This window comes from Micropterus salmoides, unplaced genomic scaffold (assembly GCF_014851395.1).
Source record: "Micropterus salmoides isolate LMB-PRFRI ecotype aquatic unplaced genomic scaffold, ASM1485139v1 Ms_hic_scaffold_13, whole genome shotgun sequence".
In the NCBI taxonomy this organism is placed as follows: Eukaryota; Metazoa; Chordata; class Actinopteri; order Centrarchiformes; family Centrarchidae; genus Micropterus; species Micropterus salmoides.
The window spans coordinates 7,559,656-7,574,410 of record NW_024040374.1 but is presented as its reverse complement, the minus strand read 5'-3'; the positions used below and the strand labels follow the sequence as shown (position 1 = coordinate 7,574,410).

General features: G+C 39.9%; 1 protein-coding gene across 2 annotated transcripts; it reads left to right on the top strand.

Moving 5' to 3' along the window:
* Positions 1–4,043: 4,043 nt before the first annotated feature.
* On the top strand, positions 4,044–13,199 carry dmrt2b (doublesex and mab-3 related transcription factor 2b). 2 transcript variants are annotated; one of them, XM_038715283.1, is made up of 3 exons: positions 4,044–5,062; positions 6,016–6,118; positions 7,601–13,199. In XM_038715283.1, the coding sequence occupies exons 1-3, from the start codon at positions 4,700–4,702 to the stop codon at positions 8,449–8,451; spliced, it is 1,317 nt and encodes a 438-aa protein (XP_038571211.1). In that variant the 5' UTR covers positions 4,044–4,699; the 3' UTR covers positions 8,452–13,199. The 2 variants fall into 2 exon arrangements, with proteins under 2 accessions (XP_038571211.1, XP_038571210.1); XM_038715282.1 differs by having other exon boundaries at positions 4,045–5,083.
* The last annotated feature ends 1,556 nt before the right edge of the window (positions 13,200–14,755 follow it).

The window sequence follows — 14,755 nt, the reverse complement described above, 5'->3', positions numbered from 1 at the left end:
GGAAAAACCACGCAGAGGCCTGTCCCATTAAAACATCAAATATTTATCTTGTTACCATCATGTCTAAAAATCTGAATATATCTGAAATGATATATTTTACTGCCTCACTTTCTTATTTCATCTGGCTCTTCCATACCTCTCACCCACACATGCTTTAGATAAAACATCATAAAACATCATCTCTTCACTGCCCTGTCACCAGTTCCGATTTGGCACTGCCTTGCCCTTTAGGCGCCCAGTTATATGTTATGTTGTGTCACATGTTATGAGTGTATATGAGTGACCTCCTGCTGGTATCCAAATCCAGGTTTTTTTTTTTTTACTTTTATTTATGTTACAACTTAAACAACTAACTAAAACCCCCAACATTGGTGTAACGAAAGTCTTCAAAATACATGTATTTGATTAAGTTTTGCACCAGTTAAATTACCAGAGTTCCAGGATTTAATGAATTAACCAGTGGATTGCCATGCACTCCACTGAGTAACTACAAGCACAGAACTCCGTCTTTCAAGACTACTAAACACCCATTGGTTATGATGACTTATGAAATAATGCATCAAAACTAGAAGAAGAAGATGGAGAAGAGAAAAAAAAATAAATTGGAAGACAGGAAGGAGAAGAAGAATGAGAAATAGAGAGAGAACAAGGGGAAGGAAAATAACAATGGATAATGAGCAGCAATGATAACTGTGAAAATGGTTCATCGGTGCTCAAAAGGCTTTGGAAATGTTCTATAATTTGACCAAAGGTGAGTCTGATGGTGATAGTGATACCATGGTCTACCTGCAAAATGTTGCCTCTTAGAGATGTTCATCCTTGATCACAACTTCACCTCTTTGAGGGAAAGAAAAAACACATCTTTCCTCAGCATTGCCAGCTGGACCCTGGATTTTGCATAGGGAGTAGAGCCTGAGGCATAGATTACATCCTTTTCATTTGGTGCCAAAGTTTAAAATGAATATAAAAACCTTATTGGGACAAGTTAAAGTCCCAACAAGTCCCAAGATTTTACAGTATCACATCCCCTGGTTAACTAATCCTCAGACTGTTTGTGTTGTTGCATGCTGCAACACTGCTAATGGTGTGAACAGCATATTAAAAAGATTCCCAAAAAGAACATGATTGTGTCTTATATGATGGGGTTAGAAAGGCATTTTAATTAATAAAGCGTTTGTTCTGTCTTAACAGGCTTGACAAACTCAAATACTCTCTAGGGTGCAGGTTAAACCTCTCTTGAAAAAACTGTCGGCTTAATGGCCCCTGCCTTACGCTGATAACTGCCAAGGTGTCTCCTGCTCTTTGAAAGTGGGTGGATAAAGGTGCTAAAGCCTTTGTATAAAGGCACCGTGAAACATAGCCCTGTGTCTTTTTATTTCTGTCTTTGAAGTGAATTGAAATTCAGTTCAGGATTTTGTTTGAAAACGCACCCTGCCCCCAACTCCTGTTTTCCTTCTCTAAACTTCAGCACAGAACACAAAGTTGGAGCAGGGCTGTTGTCCTTGAGTGTCCAGGTTGTTTGACTTTTATGTTTTGTTTGAGTTCCTTCACAAGTCGATTGAGGGCGTCAGTCATAGAGTGAGAGGCAGATAAAGGAGGACATGCTGGCAGGCAGAATGGTGGGAGCCAAGGAGTCTGTCAAACTTCATCTCTGCTACGAAAATGGAAGTAGATGGGCACAACTCTCAGCACAACCGCAGGACGTAGAAGAGAGTGCAGGGAAGAGGAGGACGTGTGAGGGGAATGCCAGAGAACCATGTCATTGTGGGTGACAGTCAATTTGTCTGTGAATCAATGGGCTTTGAGAGATGCACTCCACCGCAGGCACCAGCCGAGCTGATGGTATTAATAAGGGGGTACTTACTTGGTTTTTATGGAAGTGCTGTACAACATTCTGTATGTCCCACCCATTATATGCCAAGCAACAGTTCACCCATCACTTTAAACCATCCGGCCATCAGTAGACTGCTCTCAACAGACAATTTTGAGCATTTTGGTTTGCTTAAACAACTTGTGACATCTTGTAGTCGTACAAATAATGTTTCCTCTCAGTACCAAAGGTAGCAGTAGCATGACATTATTATACCCCTACAAAAAAAACAGAAGGAAGAGCTTTGTGCAAATGATTGGGTAAACAAAATGTTTGTTGAGTGTTTGTTGGAGCACTGTAGAAAACTGGATGCACTGCCATCTGTTGAACCTGGTGGGCAAGTTTTACTTCTTTTACACTACCACTGCTCTATCTATATACTGCAGAATACCATTTGACAAAGACAACATGTATAGTACCGTATATGGATGATAAAATAGATATTAAATGCATGTCTAATACTTTCCCTACAAAAGTCCATTCTGTCCATCCTGAGATTTAAAGGTTCTCCAGATGTTATTATAGCACCCAAATTAGATAGATTCAAAGACACTTTTCGCCTAGTTACTCTAAACATGTTGTCAATTTACACATAGAATGAAGATTGATAGGCAATGACCATGATCTTTACACATACTATATATTATGTTCTTTGTCCTTAGTGGTGTTATCGTTAGTGTAGTTATAGTGGTGTAAATAAATAAGTTTCACAATGACAAAATATAAAAGGCACCAAGAATTTGTGGAGTGATATTTTTTGAACTTGAATGATTAAGAAGATTTGCATATTTAAATTCAAACTTTGCATATGTTATCTCAGGCTTTTTGAAATAATTTCTCTCTGGAGGACTACATTGTGCAGCAAGCATGTGCAGATTAAATATCATTTTAGCTGTTTTACTACAGTCATATACATAATGAGTTAATCATTGTTAGCCTGAAGCATGATATGGGAATTGTGATAATGAGCTTAACTTGTAGGTGCTACAGTGGAGGACCACTTGACAGTTAGTCCTGTCAGGGTCTACAGTGATAACTAGTCTGGTTAAGGAAAGCCCTGAAGCAAGATGTTATGTTTTTCTGGGTGCTCAGTGTTGTGTTGGAAATTATTTGAATTACTTGTGTTGCCTTGAATGGTGATAAGATGGAGATCAGACAAATAAGTCACACTAGCCCTGACTGGTTTTACCCTGGATGAACTACCCTGGTTGTAATTACAGAATAGAACCAGTAGGGAGCACACTTTTCATGCCATCTCAGTGTAGTCTATGGCACTGTATTTTTTAGCTACACCGCACTTTATTAGTATTAAGTATGTGCAGCATGCCACCAACCTCCAATGAAGTTCACTGTATGCATAATCTACTCTACACATGAAGGTCCAAGTGTAGTGGTCTGTGTAAATAAAAAACATTATTAGTAAAGATTACTACCATCTTTGTGTCACATAATAAATTAGGCTACCTGACAGCATAAATTATATTGTTTTTAAAAGGTGAGAATTAGAAAAATTCACTCTTAGTAAACCAATGTCAGAAACACTCCAAACAGGCCTTACTAAGTGGGGGTATTTATGTATTTCAATGGTTTTGATTATTCTGTTTTAGTGCCGGAAATGGTGGCACTAGAAACATCAAGAGAGCCATTAAATCATTGAATTTAACAGTATTATGAATAAATATGAGTGTGGAGATCACTCCTAGGTAACATGAAAATGTATCTCTCTCTCTCTTTCTCTCTCTCAGTCACTTCCCCCCCTGGCCTACTTTTCCCAAGGCATGCCTAATTAGTCCATATTGTACCAGTCTGGTACAACACACCTCACACATGTATGCACCCTCACGGGCACATAACTTAATTTTATGTTTTAAAGTAATTCTACTCTTTAACTCGCCTGGTCTCTCTCTGTATATTATTATTATAATGATTATTATTATGACGTTTACTAATGGTGGTTGTACTTCCCTTAAAGTTTGACAATGCATTTCTTAATCAATTTGGCATCATTTAATGTAATCAAATGCCTTTGACATCTATTTTTTTTCTACATAAATGGTGATCTTCCTAGAAACATTTAGAGATGTGTGTCTGGCAGGATCCCAAATCTCTGTTCAAAGTTTGAAGGTGGGCAGGGCAGGGCAGGGCAGGTATAGGGTTTATAGGGAGAGGGAGTTGCTTCTGCTGCAAACGGGCTTCCCCAAACCTTTCCTTGCGGGTCCCGCGCCAGGAGTTCGGCATTGTGGCCCGGTCTGCTATCCGCTTGTTCTTGGAAACAGCGTCAGAGAGCAGCTGAGAGAGGCTTAACATTTCAAACGTCTGGCGGTAGGCTGCAAAGTTTCCACCCTGACAAACACTGTGATGTTGCAGCAGACTGGAGCAGCACAGCACAGCTCACGGCTTGGTGTTCAATAGGAAACTGTTTGCTGGAAAGTTGTGGCGCACGGCCTCTCTAAACCTGGAATCACAATTTTAATGCGTCGTGTTAGTTTCTGTCTGATGGAAGCTGATTCATTTCAATTAGCAGAACCTGTTGCGTCTGTGCGTGTTATGTTGCAGGCGCAGCAGTGTTGGAATTTTTATTTCTTAATTCTTAAGTCTATTTTTGTGTTTCAAATGTGTGCGTAAAACACCACCGTTGTGATTCATCAGTTCTCTTCAATTTTCGGCAGACTATTAATTAATTATGCTTTAATAAGTAACTATCATAATCACGTTTGATTTGTTGTATCTTGAGCTAAAATTATTTTTATGCATAAAAGACTGCTCAGAGTTAGCAGCAACATAGTGCATCACGGATTGAAAGTGGGATCCCGGTGCTATTAGTCATAGATGTCCTCTCAACTCAAAGGAGGCCTGCAGCTAGAGACCAGAGCAAAGCTTTCTATACTAAAATCCGAAGAAATTGTTGACGTGACAAGTCCTGACGGATGCGTTGGGCAGCACGGCTGCCACGCCGACGGAGGGGAGAATAAAGTGACTCTGTCTCCAGTGCGCCATCAGCAGAAACCACGCAAGATGGCCCGTAGCCCCAAATGTGCCCGCTGTCGAAACCACGGCGTCGTTTCGTGTTTGAAAGGCCACAAACGGTTCTGCCGCTGGAGGGACTGTCGCTGTGCCTGCTGCCTGCTGGTGGTGGAGCGGCAGCGCGTCATGGCAGCGCAGGTCGCACTGAGGCGGCAGCAAACTGCGGAGGTGAGGAGAGCACAAGGACAGGTCAGTGTTGGAGAATAAACAGATGGGTAAATCACGACCTCTTGTAGATGATTATCAGGAGGCAAACCGTCAGAGTAACAAAAAGTGATATCAAAATGCGGGGTCATATGTGTAGCCTATATGAGAGGAAATAAATTATTGAAAAAACATTCAAATAAATATTGCATGTGTAAAGACTCATACATGAAGGCAAAGGTAAATTGAGAGGGTTAGGGTTGTAGAGGGATTTTTATTTAACACTAATTGTTGTAATACAGTAATGATTTTGTTGAGCAGTCCATATCTTACCCTATACTTTTGTGAACAGAAATCCTAGATAATTATTTTACATGGGGGTACATACAGAAGCAAGAAGTGTGTGTATATATAGTCTATATGACTTCCTGATTGAATAAACCTAACCAACCAACTTGACAGTTCACTCCAGCCGTTTATATATATATATATGTATATATGAATCTTATGTTGTGATACTATTGTTATACTAACATTAAAAAGATGAGTAATTAGAATTAGTTGTTTTTTGCTCTCCAGTAATCGGCATTTATAACTGAAATGTGAATTTGTCAATTACAAAATGTTAATATTGCCAATATATTTTAGATTGGATTATATAATTAAACAGTGTTGAATTAATATATTAAAATATAATATTCATATTATAATATACTAACTAAAATAGTACAATAATATAACAGTGCATTTAGATGCTTCTCTATACAAAATGACTTGAAGTTATACTTAATAGCGACATTTCTTTTATGCCAACAGCATAAATAGCCAAATATCTCCCTTTAAAAAAAAAAAATCTTAATCACTAAGAGCTCTTCTTCTTCTCTTACATAATGCATTGATTCCTCTTTAATTACCTTTGGGGTATAGTCTCCATATTATGTTCAAATGTCTAATTCCTGGTCCCATCTTTCTCCCAGGGTAAGAGGGGGGTCAGGTGTGCAACTCCCTTGCGGAGAACGGCATATCAGCGCTACACCAGAGCAGCCGAGCCCAGCATCCTGGCTAAGAGCCTCCTGCAGGGTAAAGTTTAATTAACATCTCCTCTCTCGTTAACATACTTCTTCTCTCCTAAACTATGGTAGAAAGTGCAGAGGTTTTATTCCTTTTTCAGTTGATCAGATGAAACCCTAAAAGTCAACATTTTGCTTAATTGCTTTTAATTTATTGAGTTTGTCAGAATTCATGCAGGATCATAAATTGATCAACTTGGTTTGTCATCTGTTAATGGAGGAAGTGATTCACTGTTTGCTGACCTGTCAAAATAAATAATCTTATACTTGCCCAGGTTGAGTTGTAATTGATACAAAAACAGGTCACAAGTATTCTCTCTTGAGTAGATGTGTAGTAAAATTAATTTTTACCAAAATTACATAAATCAGATTAATGTTTAATTTAATAATTTATTAGAACATTAATTGAATAGAGGTTTACCTTACACAACCAGTCCATGTCTAACCACTTATCCTAGTAGATTAAAGGTGGTGTATGCAATTCTGGAGAAATCCAATACCTTGACAAATACCATGATATACAGCGAACAACATTAGCTAAGTTGCGGGTTAGCAATCTGTCGCTACAGTTGCTGCTGCAAGGCTAACGTGCAGAGAGGAGGAGACAGTTTCTCAGAGCCAGCACACCAGCTCCAGTCAGCGATACTCAACTCTCCTGTTACAATAGCAAACACCACAACAACAGCATATCTTGGTGAACTAGAAAGTAAGCTGAATGTCTTTGGCACACAAATCATTGCTGGAATGTCTAGAATAAAGTTGTGTGGCTTATTTAGAGCAATGTTGTTTGTTTCCCATTTACAGAGCCAGGGTTGTGTACAAACACCAGATTTTTCAGTGCACACACAGAACAGATAACTAGCAGACCTTTGTGGACATATTGAATTTGAAAAAAAAAGACATGTATTAGATTAGAATCACATCCCCACTTTTAAGCATGATTCTAAACCAAAAACCAGGTCTTAACCCAAAGTAAATGTTTGAGTTTGTGGGGACCAGCTTTTTGTCCTTATACCAAAAAGTCAGTAAATAAACAAATGTATCCCCACAAGTAGACACACATACCTTCACACAAGTGGATACTTTTAAACAGACATTTTCATTTTGTACTTATGCCCACAATGTAACTGAAACTGAAAGCCTGTTTGGGCCATACTGCCAGAGCTTCTTCTCAGATGTCATTATCCAGCATTACACACACTTATTTTACCTAAACAAACCTGATCACTGTGGCTTTACTATTTCACAGCAACAGGGCATTACATAGTGTGTATTAATACCTTCTGGCTTTGTCTTCTTTATAGCCCTCTCAGCCACTCTGTGCTCTCAGTAAAGCATAAATGACACCGCTAACCAACTGCATAATTAAAATAATAAAGAACAAAGTGCTCAAACATAAACATAACAGTTAATTGGTTGGAACAACTTCATTATTCATAAATAAATAAAACATATGAATACATAACAGCATAACGTTTTGCTCCTTATGCAGGGATCAAACCGGTGGAGCTGCTGGAGGACGACTCCTCCTGCTGGTCAAAGCAGACACAGCGTGACCAAACACACTTTATGTGTCCCCCCATCAGTGCCCGGATGAGAAAGAGGCGTGCCTTCGCAGACAAGGAGCTGGAGAACGTTATGCTGGAGCGGGAGCTGAGACAGAGAGAGATGCAGAGCGACATTTCCTTCTCCTCCTCTGCCATCGTCCCCATGCTTCACCCTTCGCCCCTGCCCATCTCCCCAAGCCTCCACTGCTGTCTTCTCAACAAAGACCCCACTGCTCCAGGGACGTCCAGTTATGTGCCTTTGTATAAATATAAGCCTTTTTATGAGTGTGACTTCCAGTTCTATCAGTTCTTCCACCTAAAGAGCAGGTCTTCCGCAGAAAGCGACTATAATGACATCTTATGTCAAAGCTCAGAGCAAACCAGGCAAGATGAGGAGGTGCAGAATAGCTGCAAAGGCTTGGAGAAGAAAGATCAACCAGAGCTGAGACCACTACTATCACAACAAAGACTCGACCATCATGGCAACGCCTTGTCAGGTCTAGACCATGTCAAATTCCTTTCAAAACCAACAGAAATAATGGACTCAAATGGCTCTCCAACCGTCACACACTCTATTTTTGGATCAGATCAGAGTATCCTGGGCAGGCCAGATGTTAGTGCACCCAGCAGGACTTTTGATCCCAGACCTCTGACAGCTAAGGGCTGGTGTGCAGGCACTCCTGCCGACCAGGCAGGTACTCATTCCGACTCTGTCAAGAGCCCTCATGGCAGCTCAGTCAGGACTCCCACTGTGAGGCCATTACCTTTCTCTGTAGAGGCTCTGCTGAGGGCCTGACAGCAAATGGAAAGCAGCATACTGCACTTTGTTTGTGTGCGGACTAAGAATTGATGCTCAGTGAATAAATATAAAAATGGCTAGGTGTATTACAGGTTTTGAAACACTTCTCTTGACAAGAGCTGGCTGCTATAAATTGGCAATAGAAGAAATAATTATGAAAAAATTCCAGAACATGTCGTTTCTCCCCCTTATTTTTCATGAAAATGTATTCAGCTCTATTTTAGCTCTAATTAAAAAACAATGAAACATATAAATGTACTTTATTACTGTATTTTCATGTTTATGCATTGAGCATATTTTATACAAATATACACTTTAAAAATGTAATCCTTTTTTATACTCCTGTCAGCAATGCCATGAAAATACACTGAACCGCTCTGCTTTGACCCTCTCCCATCAGTCTTTTTTTATTCTCTTTTCCTGCAGAAGAAATACACAGTACATCCATAAAACAAAGTTGATGAAAAAAAGTCAAGTAGTGTTTGAACTTAGCCCACTTCTTACGTTATGCTTTGATTTTTAAATCCAAGTGTAGCTGTGGCTGGCTGAGCTCTGCGCTGCTCTTGGGCATTGCAGTATGAAAACAAACCAGGTGCTGCTTAGAAATCTTTCTTTAATCGCATAAAAAACTAACAATGAAAGGAGGTGCCAAGTTTTTCCAAAAATGTTTCAGTAAAAGCGCAGAAAGGGCTGACAGCAAAAAAGACATATTTCTCCATCTGTCCTCTCCTTTATACCCAGTGAGAAAAATGTATTTATTATTTATTGCTATTTCATGCGCTCTATAGTTCTCCAAATGTAAGACATTTTGTCAGCCTGCAGCCTATCATTATGATTGCATGACCTTAAACTTACTGATCATGTGGCATATTGTTTAAAATTTCATAAAGTATCATTTCATCAAACCAACAGAATGAGGTAAGATGGGAAATATTCCCCAAAGGCTGAATAGGAGGGGGCCCGTGTTGCCAAGGCGACATTGTTCTTTATTGTATGCTCAGCCTGACGCTGGTTGAGTTTGTTTGAACATGCATTTGATCTATATCCACTTTCCCCTTTTTCTCTTCTCCGTTTTTTTTGCAGCATTGTAATCTCGCAGAGATGGAGGTCAGATACTTTTGACAACTCTGGACCTTGTGGCGTCAACACAGAGGTGATAGCCCGCTGCTCCGTGTCTTTGTTTGCCAGTATCTACCAGCATATCAGAATGCCTCTCTCCCCGTCTTTTCACAGACAGACAGAGAGGGGAGATTGGCACAAAGGAAGATGAGGTTGTGAGACTGAAAGCACTGAATGTGTGCCATTGTTTTTTATTGTGCACTATACGCAGATTTTACAATGTTAAAACCTCTTCCTAGCAGAGAGTGCAAATTGCCATTTTCACTACGATGATAAAAAGATAAGCATCAGTCACAAAGGGGTGATAATGACTTCTATGAAGAATAACACACAGGATATAAATCAACCCCCTCACCCCCCCTAGCAAAGCGAGGGGAAAAGCTCATTTATCCAGTTCCCCAATGTTTCATTCCGGAGTGTCCTTAGACGAGGTGTATGGCAGCTTAACAGATAGCGACCCCGCTCTGAAATGCTATTCACACGTTCTTTTTAGGATTGTACCAGGGACAGATAGATTAGCTTTATTGTTCTGAGGTCTTTGGAAAGGTTTGCTTCGATCTGCAATTGTCAGTTTATTACCATTTTCCTTTGTGGGCTTGGAGGAAAGGAGAGGGATAGAGGATGTATGTGTGTGTATGGGGTGTGGGTGTGGGTGGGGGTTATTGGATTAGGTTTGCTGACAAAACAGTTTCAACAGGTTGAAACATGTTTTTGGATTTGTAACAGCCCAACCGGTGTCCTCCCTCACCCTTTGCATTTTGTCGCCCACCTCTGGTGCTCCTGCTGTTCATGCTCTCGTTGTGCCTCATTTCCATTTCAGCAGGATTGATTTCACTGCGTTCAGGGTAGAAAAGCTTTGCTTTGGCATTTCCCTGTAACTCTGATCTTCATATTTTCATCATACAGACTCTATCAGAAGCACCGGTGACTGGAAAGGTGGTAAAAAATAACGAGAAGAGAGTTGGTGGGTGGAGGAGACATAACAAAGAGCTAGCCCACAAGTTACATGTGCTCCAGCTCCTTCAAAACTCTTTTCATACACCTCCACTCTGTTATTTCAAACTAGGAGATTCTTGCTCCTTCTTCCTCCCATCGATAACCGAGCATTGCAGTCTTTTCCTACGCTGCCATGTTCCTGGCCTTGCATGAAGTCATAGCAATACAGCTGTATAGTTTGGAACTATCAAAATGATCCTTGTTACCATTGCCTTCATTTCCTTTGCCACCTTGCAGTGTTTACACTTGCTGTGTGCAAAGGCAGACGTGCAGGGAAGGTAAATTGTCATTCTCATTTTTCACTCCAGTCTCCCTTCAAGACCTGCCTGAAGCAGCCAGACCTCTATAGTTGTTTGGTATGATCTACATATCAGTCTTAGCTCTCCCCTTGGACAGATCATCAGCTACATTTAGTGTCAGGGCCCAGTGGAAAGCCTTTGATCGTCCTGCCAGCTCTCCTCATTACAGAATGAGAGTGGACTAAAAGCATATGTCTTGGTGTGGCGAGGTCATTTCATTGGCAGTTCTAAGAAAACTGCTATCTGAATTTAATAGTGTTGTTATGAGATGTTTAGACAGTGTGAAGAACTCTTTCTGAAATACTAAATTTGAATAGACTGAAAGAGTATTATTTTCTAGTGATTATCCTGTTGGTCCACTCAAATGGCTTGAACTTATATAAAGACAAGTTCCCATAGTTGTTTTGTCTCATAAACCTGGTGTATTAGCATGACAAAATTCTGATATGTTTTTCAATCAAAACAGCAGCCCTTACAGAACTTGTTCTCAAATGTTCTCATACCTTCCAGATGGAGGAATTCCATATTTTGCCTTTCAGATTGATTATTTCACAGAATAATTAAATAAATTCACTTCTTTCGTTCTTAAAGAACTTTTTAATTAAAAAAAGTTTTTTGTATGTATCGTTTGCTTTGTACCATAAAGGGAACTACATACAGTAACTCACTTTACAACCCTGTTACTTTTTGAGAAATAAAATTTGGCTGGTGAACAAAATGCCGGAGGAAGTAAACAGAACTATGGAGAGAAACTAGCAAGTTCCCCACCTAACCCTGCACCCTTCCTCACCTATTTTGTGTGGCTAAGCAAATGTCAAATCTGGCTTACCATCTCTTCTTGTGAGCTCTTCTGTTATGACTTTCAATGGTCAGCAGACTCTTGTGATGTATAAGTTGTACTTTATTACAATTAATACGGGGCAAACCTTTTTCTGCCCTGCCCTCTGATGTTATATTAGGAGCTTAGAAAAGTGACTGGTGTTTTGGTTAATTTTGTTTGGCTTCCTTAGGCAGGATTGATTCAGCACTACTGCTTTAATCACTTCTAGGTGTATTCCAAACCTAAATCTGACTCCTCAAACAACAAAAACAAAAATGTATTATTAGCATTCAAATTAAATGAAAATAATTATACAATTTTAAGATATTAAACAACTTCAGAACTATTTTGGCTGATAGTAAGTAATTGACAGTAATCAAGACTTTCTACAGGTGCTGGAGGAAATACAGACACATTTACTCACAGGAAAATGCTACATTTTGCTTGCTCACTCACACAATATAAATTGTTCAGTGTGAGTTGTGTCAATGTTGTAATAAATTACCTGGGCAACATTAATTGACTTTGTTTCACTCAGTCAAGACAATGGTGAATTCCCTTTCCCTAAGGACAAATACTTGGAATACCCGGATGATATTTGTAATACCACTATCTTTGGTGTGCTGATGGATGTTATCATTACACTCCAGGCAGTATTCCTTCTATTTATTTCAGAGATGTATCTGCAACAGTGAGTATGAGGGGTCAGGGCTTACTGTTTGATCTGTCTGCCAACTTGCCACGCACTTTAGATTCTCTCCTGTCCCACCCTGCCCTGTATGCTGTTTGGTGTTCGGTAACCAAGCCTGACTCAGAGATACTGGTGTAGGGTTACGCTACAGCTGTGCAGCATTGCCTCAGTTAGTACACAGTCATTCTGAAACCGTAAAATGACCCCTCAAAATGAAAGAAAGATTAAGTATAAAAAAGAAACATTGTCCCTCAGGAAGGACTAATGCACATCTAGAACCAAAGGTTAAAACATTTTACCTTTACCTCTTCAACTAAAACCAGAAATAAGCTGGGTGTTGTACAGCCTGTCAGAGTTTGGAATACCAGCCTTTAATCATACTGACTCCCTCCAGCCAATGATGTAAATTATTTAGACACTAGAAAACTGTGCCAAGAATAATTCCTCAAGTCTTGTCCAAATTTGACAGCGATATCTAAGAGATGTTTGTCTTGTAAATTTTGACCTTCACTGATCAAAGCAGTGCACGTTTTAGTCTGAAATATATTGTGAGGATATATGGTCCTAGCTGTGTTTAAGATATCGCCTGAAATAACTTAAATGAGCGATGGATGGACAGACTGAGACAAACGAGACACAATCAATAGATCATATCACCAGACAACCTAGTCTGTCTGCACAGTAGAGACGGATATTGTGCAGTGCAGGCCAGACTGTGAAAAGTCAAGGATGACAATTTCACAAATAAACAGACAAAGATTACATTACATTTAGGTACATTTACTCTTGTTACTGTAATAAAGTTTTTGTAAAGTTTTTAGGTACTTGTACTTTTCGAGTATTTTTAAAAATCTGTCATTTTACTTTTATTTTTTATGCACATGGACCTATGTTTCCATCTAAAGTGTTTTACTGAAGTATCTTTTATCTCAAGTATTGAAGTTGCATCTGTTACACAGTAAGAACAAAAGTCACATGAAAAAGTCATAATACACTGTGTGAGTTTTGTGTTCATTTAGGAATTCTTTCCGTGAGGTGTGTGAGGCCTTTCCTCCTGACTGCACCATCAAACTATTTGAGGAGCGCAGCGGGACAGAAAGGCGTTCGACTGGTGCTTTGAGAAGGAACGAGCAGATAAATTGAACTTAGCAGATTCTGAATGAATTTGCAATGCATAAAGTTTAAAAAACATTGCTTAGACAGATAAAGTCTGATATTTTGTTGACGCATCCATCCACCCCAACCACTTCCCTACATGCATTGACCCTCTGTAACGTTACCTGACTTTCTCCTTTGTCCCTGCCATAATTACTACGGCCGTTAGATAGCTATGTCACGTCAGCGTAAACATATGCCATTTTGGGCACATTCTGAACATTCTGAAACAACTAATGCTGTCATTCTTCAGTTTCACTCAAACACAGGTTGAAGTGTTATAAGCTACTCAAACACTGAAACCTGTGTTTGTTATTTAAGTTTGACCTGTTTTCGTCATCTATTTGTAGGAAGCAAATCTGTCCCAGTTGTTCCATAAATTTACAGCAATGGCCATCAGAGCTAATAGAAACAACAAGGCTTTAATAGAGAACAAGCGTCTGGTCTGCCCTCTGACAGAGATATTCCTAATTGACTGTAGTTGGGTTCCAGTCTGACCACCGCCACCCTTCATTTAACAGAAGAACAAACACACCAGCTCTCGCTTTAAAAGACAGCCCTGTGTGTAACCGAGCCTGCCGTGGTTGGACTAGAAATTTCACAGCTTTAAAAACATCTTTGAAACAGGCAGGGTAGAGTTCTCTCCCACACCTCCCCACTTAACCCCATCCTGTACCATTTGGGTTTTTCCATACACTGGTGTTCATGTACAGTATTTGTGTGCTTGCATGAGTGCAGAGCTGTCCTGTCGCTATTCCAGCAGCCTTGGGGACGACTGACGGTGCCTGCGGCTGCAGCTGTGTGGCGATCCAGTTACTGTCACATGGTGCCGCTTGGCTGCCGAAGAACTACCTCTGCAATTTTAGAAACCAAAGCAGACCACAAGACTGCACTTTCTCTCACCTCTCTTGCTACATGTCTCTCCCTCCAGAAAACATTATGACATTGAAGAAATGTTGATACAACAGCTCACTGCAACCTTGAAATACTGTGTAAGCATAACATCAAAAAGTTAAAATGACACACTTTTAACCTGCATTACTTCAAAAAAAGGGGACATCTGTATCTTTTTGATATGAGGTCAAAACAAAACCCTTGTTGTGCTATTACACAGCAGTATGTCAACATGTTGTGTTTATGTGGTTGGTGTTGATCTTGCCACCTCCTGCAGCTTGCCATCTGTTAAACACTTGCTGGACTTTCGTTGTTTACAACCTTACC

Coding starts and splice junctions, on each gene's coding strand:
- dmrt2b (XM_038715282.1), top strand. CDS start 4,700: ATGTCCTCTCAACTCAAAGGAGGCCTGCAGCTAGAGACCAGAGCAAAG. Junction 5,084..6,015: donor TGAGGAGAGCACAAGGACAG/GTCAGTGTTGGA, acceptor TCTTTCTCCCAG/GGTAAGAGGGGGGTCAGGTG. Junction 6,119..7,600: donor GGCTAAGAGCCTCCTGCAGG/GTAAAGTTTAAT, acceptor CTCCTTATGCAG/GGATCAAACCGGTGGAGCTG.